Here is a 16374-nt window from a genome sequence, read left to right as displayed (position 1 = left end):
AGTCCTTTCCTCTCTAGGACGTTTAGTTTAGGAGATATGGGTACAAAAAGATTTTCATTTAAAAATTATTTTTTTTTAGGTTTTGGGTGGATTTTTCAATATTTTGGGGGTGGTTACGAATTAAAGTCCTCTTCGCTCTAGGACGTTTATTTTAGGAGATATGGGAAAAATAAATTTTTAAAATTAAAATTCCAATTTTTTTACATTTTGGGTGGATTCTTCAATTTTTGGGGTGTTACGAATTAAAGTCCTTTTCGCTCTAGGACGCGAAGATATGGGCAAAATAAGTTTTTCATATATAAATTTTAATTTTTTCAGGTTTTGGGTGGATTATTAAATTTTTTCGGGATGGTCATGAATTAAAGTCCTTTTCTCTCTAGGACGCTTAGTTTAGGCAAAAGAGATTTTTCATATGGGAAAAATAAATTTTTAATATAACAAGTAAGTAAAGTAGAAAGTCGGGCGGGGCCGACTATATCATACCCTAAACCACCATTACAGAATTAGTAATCATAAGCATTTGTGGGGTAACATATAGGTCTGGGAGATAAACCGCAGTTGCATATTTAAGAAAATTAAGGGGTACATGTCTATGGGTGCTTTGTGTCAATCTGACTATTGCTCATAGTCAATGTTGCCAGGGAAAATGTTCGGTTTACCCTACAAGGACAAAAAAGTTCCCTACTTTCCCAAACAATTTTCCCTACTATATTTTTCGTTAAATTTAAAAAAAAAATACAAAACAAAAATGGTTCTAAGTACTTTATTATCTTAAAACATGAATATGCAACGTATATAACATAGAATATAAATTTGTATTACCACCACGGTTGCCACAGTTGGTAGAATTCTACCCAAATTAGTAATCTTTTTTGTTAAATCTCTATAAAAATAAAATTTTGGAAAAAGTTTCTATAAACAAATTTTTGTGAGAAATTTTTCTATAGAAATAAAATTTTGACAATAAATTTGAGAAAAAATTCCACAGAAATAAAATTTTGAGAAAATTTTTTATAGAAATAATATTTTGAAAAAAATTTCTATAGAAATACAATTTTGACAAAATGTTCTATAGAAATAAAATGTTGACAAAATTTTCTACAAGAATAAAGTTTACCACACATTGTTAAAGATCAAGCCTTGCCGGCCTAATTTCCTCCTCTAGAGCCACCAAAATGTAAAAATTATTACAAATTGTGTTGAGTGAAAATGTCCTACATTGTGGCCCTACGTCCCTACAAGACGTTAAATATTAGAACAACCCTACATATAGGGAATTTCCCCTACTTTTAGCAACACTGGCTGTGTTGATATTGCACCTACGGAGTTAGTATGCCACTAATATTGAGCCCATTATTAAAAAAGAGAAAATCGTTAAATTAGTGTGGGTAATAAATACAAATTTGTAAAAATCGAGCAATATTCTTATGTAAGAGCTACAAGTACGTATAAGTACGATCGGCTAGTACATCAAAATTTGAAATTTGAGTAACATTGGTTAATAAATAAGAGCCAAATTTGGGAAAATCGAGCGATACATATATATGGAAGCTATATCTAAATCTGAACCAATTTGCATAATATTTTGCGGGTTCGATTAATACCACAAAAGGTTACCTTATGCAAGATTTGAGAAAGATCAGTTAAGAAATCAGGCCTGTATGGTCAAACATAAGGTTATTAGGGGCGAATTTTTCAAAATCGGGTGATACATATATGGGAGCTATATCTACATCTGAACCGATTTCGATGAAATTTTGCACAAATAGTTAGTACTATAGAGGACTGGATCTAGCCAACTTTTAGTAAGATCGGTTAATAAATAAGGGTTCTATGGCCAAATTTGGGAAAATCGGGCTATACATATATATGGGAGCTATATCTAAATCTGAACCGATTTCGATGATTTTTTGCAAATATAGTTAGTGCTATAGAAGACTACATTTAGTCAAATTTGGGTAAGATCGGTTGATAAATAACGGTTTTATGGTCAAATTTAGAAAAATCGGGCGGTACATATATATGGGAGCTATATCTAAATCTGAACCGATTTGGATGAAATTTTGCACATGGAAAATATTACCTTGTGCCATATTTGGTGACGATCCGTTTGAAAAAAAGCGCAACGTGACCCCATTTGTCGAAATCGGGCGATACATATATATGGGAGCTATATCTACATTTGATCCGATTTCTTCCAAATTCAATAGAGTTCGTCCTTGTGCCCAAAAACCTCCCTGTACCAAATTTCATCAAAATCGGTTAATAATTGCGACCGGAATTCTGTGAACAACAAATACATGGACAGACGGACGGACACCAAGCGCTAGATCGACTCAGGAGGTGATTCTGAGTCGATCGGTATATATTTTATGGGCCTAAAATCAATATTTCTGGTAGGCACATTTTTTGGCCGATCAAACTTATTATACCCTGACCACTACTTGGTTTAGGGTATAAAAATTCCATTTTTTTACGATTTGGGTGGATTTTCCAATTTTTTGGTGTGTTACGAATTAAAGTCCTTTTCGCACTAGGTCGCATATTTAAGGAGATATGGGCAAAAGAAGTTTTTCATATAAAAAGTGCAATTTTTTAGGTTCTGGGTAGATTTTTCAATTTTTTGGTGGTGGTCACGAATTAAAGTATTTTCGCTCTAGAAAGCTTAGTTTGGGAGATATGGGCAAAATAAATGTTTCATATAAAAATTTAAATTTTTTTAGGTTTTGGGTGGATTTTCAATTTTTTGGGGGGTGGTCACGAATTAAAGTCCTTTCCTCTCTAGGACGCTTAGTTTAGGAGATATTGGCAGAATAAATTTTTCATATAAAAATAATTTTTTTTTAGGTTTTGGGTGGATTTTTCAGTTTTTTGGTGGTGGTCATGAATTAAAGTCCTTCTGGCTCTAGGACGCTTAGTTTAGGAGATATGGGAAAAATAAGTTTTTCATATAAAAATTAATTTTTTGTTTTAGGTTTTGGGTGGATTTTTCAATATTTTGGGAATTTTTCAATATTATATGGCCCCAGAAGCCAGAGTTTTACCCTAATTTGCTTAAAATTTTGCACAAGAAGAACAACTAGTACTATAGTCAAGTGTGCCAAATTTTATTGAAATCGGTTGAAATTTAGATATAGCTCCCATATATATCTTTCACCCGATATGGACTAATACGGTCCCAGAAGCCAGAGTTTTACCCCAATTTGATTGAAATTGTGCACTAGGAGTACAATTGGTAGTGTAGTCAAGTGTGCCAAATTTTATTGAAATCGGTTCAGATTTAGATATAGCTCCCATATATATCGTTCCCCCGATTTACACTCAAATGACCACAGAGGCCAATTTTTTGCTCCGATTTAGTTGAAATTTTGCACAGGGAGTAGAATTAGGATTGTAGCTATGCGTGTCAAATTTGATTTAAATCGGTTCAGATTTAGATATAGTTTTCGCCCGCTTTACACTCAATTGCCCACAGAGGCCAATTTTTTGCTCCGATTTAGTTGAAATTTTGCACAGGGAGTAGAATTGGCATTGTAACTATGCGTGCCAAATTTGGTTGACATCGGTTCAGATTTAGATATAGCTCCCATATATATGTTTTTCTGATTTCGACAAAAATGGTCAAAATACCAACATTTTCCTTGTTAAATCGCCACTGCTTAGTCGAAAAGTTGTAAAAATGACTCTAATTTTCCTAAACTTCTAATACATATATATCGAGCGATAAATCATAAATAAGCTTTTGCGAAGTTTCCATAAAATTTCTTCAGATTTAAATGTTTCCCATATTTATACCCTTCACCATTACTGTGGTACAGGGTATAATAAGTTTGTGCATTTGTATGTAACGCCAAGAAGGAGTAATCATAGACTTACCTTTTAGTATACGGATCGGCTTAGAATTAAATTCTGAGTTAATTAGCGGTGTCCGTCTGTCTGTCTGTCCGTCTGTCTGTTGTGTGCAAAGTACAGCTCGCAGTCCGATTGTCCTAAAATTTGGTAAAGGGTCCTGTTTCGGCTCAAAGACGATCCCTATTGATTTTGAAAAAAATCGATTCAGATTTAGATATAGCTGCCATATATATTTTTCACCGATCTGGTCATAATTGGCGTGTATATCAACCGATCTTATTCAAATTCCGTACATCCGAATATTTTATGAGTCTCGAAACACTTGCAAAATATCAGCCAAATCGGTTCAGATTTAGATATAGCTCCCATATATAGCTTTCGCCAGATTTACACTCAATTGCCCACAGAGGCCAATGTTTTGCTCCGATTTAGTTGACATTTTACACAGGGAGTAGAATACGGGTGATACGGTCAAAATTTGGTCAAGGGAAAACGCGTGTAAATCGGTGAAATCGTTTATTCAAAAAATCAAATTAAATTTCTTTTTCAAGTTCAATTAGTAGTTCAATCAGGAAAACTATTCAGTTAGGCTTTCGCTTTTCCAAATCCGAATTGCCGGGCCTCACGCTTGACACCTGCCATCAGATTTTGTACAGCCACCTTGTCCACCTTCTTCGCCGCAGAAAGCCAGTTTGCCTTGAACTGCTGCTCGTCCTTAGCAGTTTTTTGGTCTTCTTTAGGTTCCGCTTGACAATAGCCCAGTATTTCTCAATTGGGCGGAGCTCTGGCGTGTTGGGTGGGTTATCGTCCTTGGGAACCACCTGAACGTTGTTGGCGGCGTACCACTCCATGGCCTTTTTACCGTAATGGCAAGATGCCAAATCCGGCCAAAACAGTACGGAACAACCGCGTTTCTTCAGGAAAGGCAGCAGACGTTTATTCAATCACTCTTTCACGTAAATTTCTTGGTTGACAGTCCCGGAAGCTATGAAAATGCTGCTTTTCAAGCCACAGGTACAGATGGCTTGCCAAACCAGATATTTCTTTGCGAACTTTGACAGTTTTATGTGCTTGAAAATATCTGCTACCTTTCCCCTTCCTTTTGCCGTATAAAACTCCTGTCCCAGAAGCTGCTTGTAGTCGGCTTTGACGTAGGTTTCGTCGTCCATTACCACGCAGTCAAACTTCGTCAGCATCGTCGTGTACAGCCTCCGGGATCGCGCTTTGGCCGTCGTATTTTGTTTATCATCGCGATTTGGAGTCACTACCTTCTTGTAAGTCGATAGTCCGGCTCGTTTTTTGGCTCGATGCACGGTTGTAGACGATACACCCAGCTTATTTGCGGCATCTCGGAGAGAGGTTAGGGTTCGCTTGAAACTACCGGCAACTCTCTTTGTCGTCTCAGCGGCTTCCTGTTTTCGATTTCCCCCCGATCCAGACTTCCTGGCTGTCGACAAACGTTCCCCAAACACTTTAATTACATTTGTAACGGTTTGTTAGAAACTAATGGACTGTATAATTATTGGCTTGAATAATTGGTCGCAGGTTTTAATGATTTTAATTTACTTAAGAGAAGCGATTATTAAAATAATGTTTCTTTACAATACCTTGTACTGTTTATTGCTGTAAAAATCAGAAATGACCTTAACTTTGGATGGAATAAAAACGATGCTTTTAGATGAATTCACGGATTAATAAACACAACTTTATTGTTCAGAAAACACATTCGGAATGAAAAAGGGAAAATAGTGTTTGTTTTACTATTCAGGAAGTAAAAGAAATTAGGAAAAAATGATTAATATGTTATAGTAATCGATGTATTTGTCTACTAAGCTGACCTCTATATTTCATATGTAATTTAACCCTACATTGGGACGAACATTGCCGGCCTATGTTGCAGTATTGCAATATAAATCAATGATAAAGTTGTAAGGTGATATTGGTGTTAACAATATATGTGTATATAAGTATAAAACTAAAATTATACGTTGCAAATTAAGGCGAATATTAAAGTACAATATAGTTACTTTTTATAAAAAAAAATTCACGAAAATTTAAATTCGATGTAATTAAAATCAAAACAATGACGTTAAGATTTTTGTGGGGTTTGATTCTACTAATTTAGGTTGGGCAGGAAACGGACAAAACCCAGCCGAAGATTGTATTCATTGCTACTGGAAGTCCGCCGTTACTTGGGAGCAATCCTGGTTGTATAACTCTAGCGTAGACATCAGAACCCAACACAATTGCAACAGGACCCGATTTGTAGAATTGTGGATCCGCTAGAATGATGTTTGGAAGTTTTGCAACTATCGAACCATCAACAGATTTCTGAGGGGTATTCATAGAGATTCTATTGTTTACTTGCATGGCTATTTCCAACGAGGGATAGGGTGGTTGGCGAGAGCAGAGCGTTACAGAACATATGGTATCTTCACCTAGCAGCGTCGTTGGTAATTTTAGCTCAGCCACAAGATGTTTGGAGATCTTGCTAGTGGACGAGCAAGCATCCAAGATTGCTCTAGCGTGATGACGTTTCTGCCCAATTTTAACCATTGTGATAGCTGTTGGAAACAAGCTTATGGAATTTGGAGATGTAATGGTTGCGATAGAAACTGTCTTGGGAATCGATGTTGTTCGGTGCTGGGTTGGATTCGAAGGTACTGTGCCTCGAGGTTGAGATACGGACTGATCGGAATTTTCACTTTTCTTCGAATTTGAAATATGAAGGAGAGAATGGTGGTTTCCCCCCCACGAGAAGAGCAGCCCTTTCTAGAAAAACAGGAACCGGACGAGTGTTGATGAGCCAGACAATTCGGGCAGTATCCATGAAGAACCACCAGTCTCAATCTTTCAGTTACCTTTTTCGATAAAAAAATTTTACATTGACGCAGTCCGTGGGATTCCTTGCACAGTTTGCAAGAAAATGTTTTTTTTGATTTTGAATCCTTGTAGATACGATTGTGGATTGGTGCCATACTATGAAAAAAGATGAAAATAGTTATTTTTATTTTTTTTTTTGTAAAAAGAGGAAAAAAAGGATTTATGATTAACATTGAGGAAGTTGGACGATTTTAACTATTGGACGAGTGATAGTACCCCTTTGTGTAATGATATCGACAACTCTTACCAAATTGTCCTTACCATAATAAAGCTTGGAGACCCGACCTAGCCTCCAATCGGTAGGAGGAAGGTTATCTTCTCTTACCACAACCATGGTCCCAATTTTAATATTTGGCTGCGGATTCTTCCATTTGTTACGTTTGTGGAGCTCCTTCAAGTACTCATGTTTCCATCGTGCTGAAAACTGATGCAAAATAGCCTTTACTCGGCGCCATCGATTTAGAATTGAAAGTCTAGTTTCTGAATCAATGGATTCAGCTGGAGACAGTAAAGGACCCCCTATTAGAAAATGTCCCGGAGTCAAAGCAACGAGATCTTCAGGATTTTCGGACATAGGCGAAATTGGTCTTGAATTAAGACAGGCTTCGATACGGGCAAGAATGGTATTAAACTCCTCAAAGGTGAACTTGTGCGATCTGGCCATTTTTCGGAAATGTGTTTTAAAACTTTTGACCCCGGCTTCCCATAGGCCACCCATATGAGGGGCTCCTGGAGGAATAAAGTGCCAGGAAATATTCCTATCTGAAAATTGTGCCACGACAGCATCACGAGAGCTGTTTAAAAATTCCTTTGACAATGTTTTGGAGGCACATACAAAAGTTTTCCCGTTGTCGGAATAGAGGTTCAGTGGACATCCTCTTCTGGAAGTAAACCTATGGAAACAAGCAAGAAATGCTGGGGCGGAAAGTGAACTTGTCAATTCGAGGTGTATGGCCCGAGTCGAAAAACAGATGAAGACACATACGTAGCCCTTTGTTATGGTACAAGATCGAGCAGCATAGTTTTTTATTTCAAAAGGCCCAGCGAAGTCAAGTCCTGTATTTGTGAAGGGCCTGGTGAGAGTTGTTCTCTCGGGAGGAAGAACACCCATTAGTTGGGTTTGTAATTTTTGTTTGGATATAACACATGTCCTGCAATTGTGTATGGTTGTTTTTATTAAATTTGTTGCTTTGGGAACCCAATACTGAAGCCGAAGCATTCGTAACATCAAGTTATTACCACCATGCAAGGTAATTTTGTGAATAAATTTTACTAAAAGCTTGGTGAAATAACTTTTATACGACAAAATAATTGGATATTGCTCATCGTAACTCAAATCGTTAGAAGAGCTATCTGAAAATTGTGCCACGACAGCATCACGAGAGCTGTTTAAAAATTCCTCTGACAATGTTTTGGAGGCACATACAAAAGTTTTCCCGTTGTCGGAATAGAGGTTCAGTGGACATCCTCTTCTGGAAGTAAACCTATGGAAACAAGCAAGAAATGCTGGGGCGGAAAGTCTCAATTCGAGGTGTATGGTCCGAGTCGAAAAACAGATGAAGACACATACGTAGCCCTTTGTTATGGTACAAGATCGAGCGGCATAGTTTTTTATTTCAAAAGGCCCAGCGAAGTCAAGTCCTGTATTTGTGAAGGGCCTGGTGAGAGTTGTTCTCTCGGGAGGAAGAACACCCATTAGTTGGGTTTGTAATTTTTGTTTGGATATAACACATGTCCTGCAATTGTGTATGGTTGTTTTTATTAAATTTGTTGCTTTGGGAACCCAATACTGAAGCCGAAGCATTCGTAACATCAAGTTATTACCACCATGCAAGGTAATTTTGTGAATAAATTTTACTAAAAGCTTGGTGAAATAACTTCTATACGGCAAAATAATTGGATATTGCTCATCGTAACTCAAATCGTTAGAAGAGCTAATGCGGCTTCGAACCCTCATTAAATTATTTTCGTCTAGAAAAGAACACAACGATGAAATTGAACTTGATTGTGGAATTGTTTCGTTTTTGGAAAGAGCTTTGTATTCGTTTGGATATTGAAGTTTTTGGGCAATAAGTATTAGGCGATTTCTTACGAAAGAAATTTCGGAACTTAAAATAGTGGGAGAACATGGAATATTAGAAATCTTTTTGCATTTCGAAATAAACCGAAGAACGTACGAAAGTACTCGTAGAGCTTTTCCTAACGAAGAAAATCGTTCTAAGGGATCATTGTAATTCTGAAAATATGAAAAATGAGAATGAATAACTTTCCGTTCAAGAGATCTTCGTTAACTGGACAAACTGTGTGTTTGGGCCAAGAACTGGACAAACTGTGGGTTTGGGCCAAGAACTGGACGGCAATTTTAACCATGAAGGACCATTTCGCCATAGTTCATTATTCATAAACTCGTGAGGATAAGCGCCTCGAGAACCAATATCCGCCGGATTGTCCTTGGATTCGACGTGAGACCAATGGTTATTATTTACGATTTCGGTAATCTTGGAAACTCTGTTTGCCACAAAAGTTTTCCATTGATAGGCTGGCTTCTGTAACCAAGCAAGGACAATCATTGAATCAGTCCAACAGTATAACTCATAGCATTCAATAGGAAACGAATTCTGCAAGGAATCAATTGTCTCTGACAGAAGTAAAGCCCCACACAATTCAAGGCGTGGAATGGAAATGGTCTTTAACGGAGATACCTTGGATTTTGCGGCAAGTAAATGAGTAGTTATTACTCCTAAAGGACTTTCAATTCGGATGTAAATAGCCGCAGCATATGCCTTCTCGGATGCATCGCAAAATCCATGTATTTGGACTTCACATCCTGGTGAATATCCTATCCACCGAGGAATTTGCATTTCCTCTATATTGGAATACGCTTCTACGAATCGATTCCAGGATTCTAAAATTTGAGAATTCAAACTATCGTCCCAATCAATTTTCGAAACCCAGTTGGGTTTCGGATTGGAAGGAACATTTAGTTGGATTGGAAGGAACATTTAGAGACTTCGCGGAAAAGTAAAAATGGTCTAATCTGGCATTCCACCGTACGCCTAAGGTTTTTGCCATACTGCAGTCATCAAATTCAAGAAATTCATCGTTTAATAAATGCTCTTTGGGAATAGAGCGGAGAAATTCTTTTGAATTGGACGTCCATTTTCGTAGTGAGAATCCTGCAGAACTTAATGCAGAAATTAATTCATCTTTTATACGAATGGAAGAAGTGACATCATGACTACCCGCCAAGACATCATCTACATACATGCACGACTGCAAAACATCACTAGCTAAAGGATAAATATCCTTAACGTCTACTGCCAATTGTTGAATTGTGCGCAAAGCCAGATATGGTGCACAATTAACACCAAAAGTTACTGTTTGTAACTCATATTCGGAAATGTCGGATTCAGGAGAACTGCGATATAAAATTTTTTGAAATTGGGTCTGTTGAGGATCGATAAGTATCTGACGATACATTTTTTCTATATCGCTATTGAAAACGACTTTATAGAATCGCCATTGAAGCAGCAAATTGACCAAATCATTTTGGAGTGATGGACCACAATGGAGAGTGTCATTTAAGCTCAGTCCATTCGAAGAAGGACACGAGGCATTGAACACTACACGAACTTTTGTTGTGCTGCTCTCTGGACGGATAACAGCGTGATGAGGCATGTAATAACAATTTTCATAATCAAAATTTGGGATGGATTTGTTGCGAATTCCCAGTGCTTCGATTTTGGCTACTCCGTACGGTATTTGTAGCAAATTTATATTACGACCATTTTGGGTCACTTTCACAACCCTACATCGATAACTTCTTATTGTGGAGATATGACCTTCACAATTAGGTGGCAGCTCCCTTAAGAATGAGGTATGACATTTTTATCGGCGGGATTTTTTTGATTGAAGAGTTAGTGAGTGGATGAAAGAGCGAAGAAGAACAATTATTTTTCATATAATTCACAGAAAGAAAAGAAAAATATAAATATATGTATATATTTTGACGCGATTTTGCAAGTTACGGAAAGAAGAAAGAGAACACTATTGAGATTATTAAGAATTTATGGAATACAATTCAACAGACAATAAAAACTGCAATGAAAATAAAATTCGTATGCTCGTGACCATTACAGAGCTTCAAAACTATTAGTGGTCTACTCCTATTTAAATTTTGGCTTCATATGTGGTTTAAACTAAATCACTGAATCTAGAATAATACCAAATTTCATTTGGTACTTGATCCAATGAACGGAAAATAACAGAAAAAGAAACGAAAACGATAAGGAGAAGAATACCATATTTTCTCGCTAGTTTTGGGGTAGTATGTGTCATTTTCGACAACAATAAATTGCTGACATAACCTCAACAGAAAATTTGGCTCCCTTACTTGCTTGTTTAAGCATACATGCTTTATCCACCCACCATTTGCAACATTCAACAAAATTACTTATAAAGAAAGTCTACCAACCGGGCTTTACCGAAGAAGAACAAAATTTTTAAAAGAAGTCTGAAATGTTCCCATGCGCTCTCTTGAGATGAGAAGGAATTATATAGATATCCAATATATAATGTATTTTTTTTGTTTTTCCTACATCCTGATTGTTATAACATTTTTTTATATATATATATATATATATATATATATATTTTCATGTTAGATTCATTTCATTTCATGTCATTTCATTTCATTTCATTTCATTTTCTTTTATTTTATTTTCATTTGTTATTTTACTAAGATAAAGAGTGTAAATTAGAGTTTATAACAGAAATAGTTGATCATCGAGTGAAAAGAAATCTTATGTCATAATAGAAGTGAGAGAGTAGGGATTTAAGAGTGTTCAATAAATGAAAACGAAGTTTTGAGATCTCAACAACAAAAAAAAAATCTATTAAAACTAGTAAAATATGTGTAACAAATAAAATTTTAGCTACTCATCTGTTATGCTGGCGCCAACATATAAACAACAGAGGTGAGTCTTAATATAAGGCTAAGAGACCGTAGTTGTGGTAACATATATCTCAACCTAATAAAGTAGACACTCTCTTTCTTTCTCTCTCTCTCTCGCTCTCTTAAACGGAATATTGCTTTTACATGAAGTTTACAGAACTATTTGCCGAATTAACATTTCTAATTTCTCATTTTCTCTATGTTATTAGACGTTTAGTTGAATTATCTACAGAACAAAATAAAAGGGAAGTATTCCCATTAGTTTATAATACTTTTTTTTTTCTTCTTAGTAAATACATATTTTTTTCAATTTGAATTATATTGTTAACACTATTACTATACTGTTTATATCTTACTAGTTTTTAAATAAATATTGAATCTAAAATAATGATCTGAAAAGTTTGGTTTTTTTTTTGTTACAAAAAAATGACGGTTTAAGGTGAACATTAGGGTGGTGCTGGGTGTGTGCTGGGGATGTTTTTAGAGATTATTTAGACTAGCTGGACAGACTTTGGTATAGGGAACCAGATATCGATCATAATGGGGCTTTTGATATGGTTCATGGATGTTGTGCAGTACATGAGGGGAGGGCAAGCCCAACCAAAGACAGACGGACAATTGGACTGGACCAGACAGAAACTGGACGGTTGACTGCAGACTGAATTTTTTTTGTTTTGATTTTTAGATACTGGGGGGTATATTTAGATTCTGTTTGTGTATGTATGAAAAAAAAATTCCTGGACACGAGGAATGATGCTATGGTGTAAAGGATGTTGTATTGGCTGACCCTGCCCAAACCGACGAGCTACTCCGGGAATAAGCCACCGTGTCCAATGCCAAACCGTACGCATTCTTACAAATGACCACTATAACATATGGCGCCCAACGAAGGCAGAGTTTAAATTTGATTTATTTTATTGCAATTATTTTATTTTATTACATGTGAATACTATTCGATTTATTCCAATTGATCGGATATGAGTTCATATACGGGTTTTTTTGGGTTTGAAGCTAGATCCATGTTTTAGTTACATAAAATTGTGTGTCTAGTCAGGGGTTACATAGGAAATGATGATATTACAATTCTTTTGTTTTTATGCAAACTTATTTGAGATATCGTTTACGGGGGTAAGGGATTCGGTCATTCCGGTACAACTATCTCCTTCTTTCTTCTAATTTGTAGGATCCTAGGATGATAGATGACATGTAGGGTGGTATGTCCGAAGCGATATTGATTTGATTTATTTCTTTAATTCTGAATATTCTTTTAAACATTTTTGTATCACATCCAGCATCACCTGCATTTATAAAAATACATTTATACATTGTTAATTTTTCCACATTCTCTAGAGAATTTGGGATTTGTTTTATATATCGCACCAGTTGTTTTCATCTACATTGTTTATAGTGTTTTTCATAATTTTTAAGATTTTTGTGAATGGATGGTAATGGTGAAAGACAAGTAGATAGGGCTATCCCACCAGTACGTAGCATTGTTACTCGAAGTGTTTCTCGGGCTCTACAAAATCAAGTAGTAGGTTCAATTTTAAACCAAATAGATACGGGCTTGGAGAGACCAGTGGATTTTGTACCAGTAGACTACTTAAATCGGTGTTCAGATTTGGTTTTTGGGAGATTGTCAAGTGGTAGTAACATACGCATTTCAGACGAGGTTGAATTAAATAGGGCGGAGACATCACTCACCTTTTCTAGAAAACTAGAGTTAATCGATATGTCGCAATCTGGTGATGGTGCTGCAGGGAATGTGGATAAACAACCACATTTGCCAGTAGGACCTGACACCAACCAACTTTCACAGATTATGAGCTTGTTAATGAAGCAAAATGAGGATATGGCAAAATGTATACAGGAGATGAAACAAGTGCGTCAAGAGGTAGTAGGTCTTACTAGTAGGGTGGATCAGATGGAGGCCTCTAGTCGCATTGGAGCAATGGGATCGCCTAGGAATTCATCAACTCCAGATCGCTTGGCTGCACAGAACTCAGCAGAACGAGGAAATGCTAGGGTACCAATTTTACAGAATCCTGATATTGCGAGGGACACGACTAGTGAAAACATTACCGGGGCATATAGGAAGGATAGTGGAGCTAACATGGACAAGACGTATAGCCAGAGCGAAATGAATAGGCGCAAACCCATAGACCTGGATCGATGGCATTTGAAGTTCGACGGTACTAATCGGGAAATGTCGGTCGAGAGCTTCATTTTCAGGGTCGAGAAAATGCGTTCACTATATGAAGTTTCATTTGACCAGCTGTTCACTGATTTTCAGTGTTTAGTGACAGGCAGGGCGGCTCAGTGGTACTGGCAAATTTTAGAGGACCATGCGGACGACCTGGACTTTAATTATTTTTCCTTGAAACGTGAGCTCATAGATCACTTTAAGACAGCAGAATCGGACTACGACGTCATAAGTGATATAATTGACAGACGACAACTACCAGGAGAAAGCTTCGATGACTTCTACACTGCGATTCACAATATGACATTTCGTTTAAGGAAAAAGATACCCGAGATTGAACTCGTTAATATAATTCGAAGAAATCTCCGTGGAAACATTTCTACACTTATGTTTTCGTCGACTATTAACACTCTGGCGGAATTACGCCACGAATGCAAACGGGCTGAAAAGTTATTGAGGGAGAATAAGGCCAGAGGTAAGATTGTGAGTGAGATTTCGGAAGCAGGAGTTGAATATCCAGATGAAAGTAGCAGGGTTGAGGCAATTGCATTTGGGAATAATAATCATGCAATATCGAAATTTTCAAAGAACAAGGGAATTCGTCCTGACGCGCAAAATAAGACTTCCACATATGATATTCAGTGCAGTAAAAATTTTTGTCAATCACCTTTTCACCTTAACCTGTGTTACTTATGTGGAATGCCGGGGAACTTTTATAGGAACATGCCACCTAATGAGATAAAACCGGCAAATATCTGCAAGTCGACTTTCCACAACATGGTCTGTTTCGCTTGTGGTGGTAGTGAGTCCTACTGCAAGTTTAATCGAAAGCCGGAAAACCAGAAGGATGCGGAGTTGACCGGGGACTCCAGCATACCGAAGGCTATCCCGGATCTGGAGCAATAGTGAGGATTTTACCACGTGACAACACGGGAATCGTTAGGGAGAAACAAGTTGTATGTCATCATAATAAGCCATTGCATCAAAGGATTTTGGAGTATGAAGAGGCAAGGACCCGGATTTTTGGGAATGAATTGAGGAAGGACTCTCGTAAATTTAGAAAAATAGCTAAGTTAAGAAATAGGGATAGACGTTTACGTGAAGCGAAAAGGAAAATAGTTGAAACAGTTTTGTTGGTGGGGGAAGACAACCGGTTTTTTGCTAAAATATTTGTGGCTGGTAAGGAAGTATTGGCTTTGCTTGATTCCGGAGCTGGGGTATGCTGTATAGGAAAGAATGCGTTTGAATTTTTGAAAGGATACGAGAAGGAAATTGTCAGGATGAAAAACCAGCGTGTTCAGACGGCGAACGGTGAGAGTGTGGGTGTCCACGGACTAATCGTTTTACCTGTAAGTTGGGAAGGACAGACCAGGTGCTTGGAATTTCTGATTGTACCCGAGCTTCAACAGAAATTTTATCTGGGTGTGGAGTTTTGGAAAATCTTTAATCTCGACATCGTGGGGAAAGCTTCTCCACGACAGGAATCGCGTTTTCTTTCGGTATCAGAGATCATGGAACCGGAAGAGCGGGCATGGCTTTCAGGGGGTCAACATGAACTTACCATAGAACAGGCTGATAGGCTGGAGGTAGTGAAGGGTATGTTTCCTTCATTTGCGGTACGTGGGCTCGGCAGGACGACGTTAGAAATGCACACCATCCAGGTTACTGACGAAGATATACCCATAAAACAACGGCATTATCCAGTCTCACCAGCGGTTCAAGAGCTTCTGTATGTTGAACTAGACCGGATGTTGCAATTGGGGGTGATCGAGGTCAGTAATAGCAGCTGGAGCTCGCCTGTTACGCTCGTTAGAAAGGGGGAAAAGAACCGTTTATGTCTTGATGCACGGAAGGTTAACTCGCGGACAATTAAAGATGCATACCCTCTTCCACACATTGAGGGAATCTTAAGTCGGTTGCAGGACACGAAATTTATCTCTGCAATCGATTTGAAGGACGCATTCTGGCAGATACCGCTAGAAGAGAAGTCAAGAGAAAAGACCGCATTTACTGTCCCTGGGCGGCCGTTGTATCAGTACACGGTAATGCCTTTCGGACTATGCAACGCCGCCCAGCGGATGTGTAGGCTGATGGACAAGGTGGTGCCGGCAGTAATGCGGTCCAATGTCTTCGTATATCTTGACGATCTTCTAGTGTGTTCTGCCAGTTTTGACGAGCATCTGATACTCCTAGCAGATGTGGCCAACTGCCTTTCTAGAGCTAATCTGACAATAAATGTCGAGAAAAGCAAGTTTTGCTTTAAAGAGGTCCGATATCTCGGGTTTGTGGTTGGAGATGGCTCGATTCGCACAGATGATGGCAAGGTCCAAGCTGTGACAGAATTTCCCGAACCAAAGACGCCAAGGCAGCTCCGTCGATTCTTAGGAATGACGGGCTGGTACCGGCGCTTTATTAGGGATTATGCCTCAGTTGCCGCTCCACTTCACGACTGCCTTACAAAAGACCGCATAAAACATTTTCA

The 16374-nt window shown here is 37.8% G+C and overlaps 1 protein-coding gene across 1 annotated transcript; it reads right to left on the bottom strand.

Annotated features, from left to right (window-relative positions):
* Window positions 1–5973: 5973 nt before the first annotated feature.
* On the bottom strand, window positions 5974–10413 carry LOC142235534 (uncharacterized). The gene is made up of 5 exons (XM_075306784.1): window positions 9810–10413; window positions 9066–9640; window positions 8913–8971; window positions 6983–8843; window positions 5974–6561 (listed from the first exon to the last, which is right to left on the bottom strand). The coding sequence occupies exons 1-5, from the start codon at window positions 10411–10413 to the stop codon at window positions 5974–5976; spliced, it is 3687 nt and encodes a 1228-aa protein (XP_075162899.1).
* Window positions 10414–16374: the final 5961 nt, after the last annotated feature.

The sequence above is a fragment of the Haematobia irritans genome, chromosome 4, assembly GCF_050003625.1.
Source record: "Haematobia irritans isolate KBUSLIRL chromosome 4, ASM5000362v1, whole genome shotgun sequence".
Classification (NCBI taxonomy): domain Eukaryota; kingdom Metazoa; phylum Arthropoda; class Insecta; order Diptera; family Muscidae; genus Haematobia; species Haematobia irritans.
The sequence above is the reverse complement of the archived record's forward strand: the minus strand, read 5'-3'. Positions and strand labels throughout refer to the sequence as shown.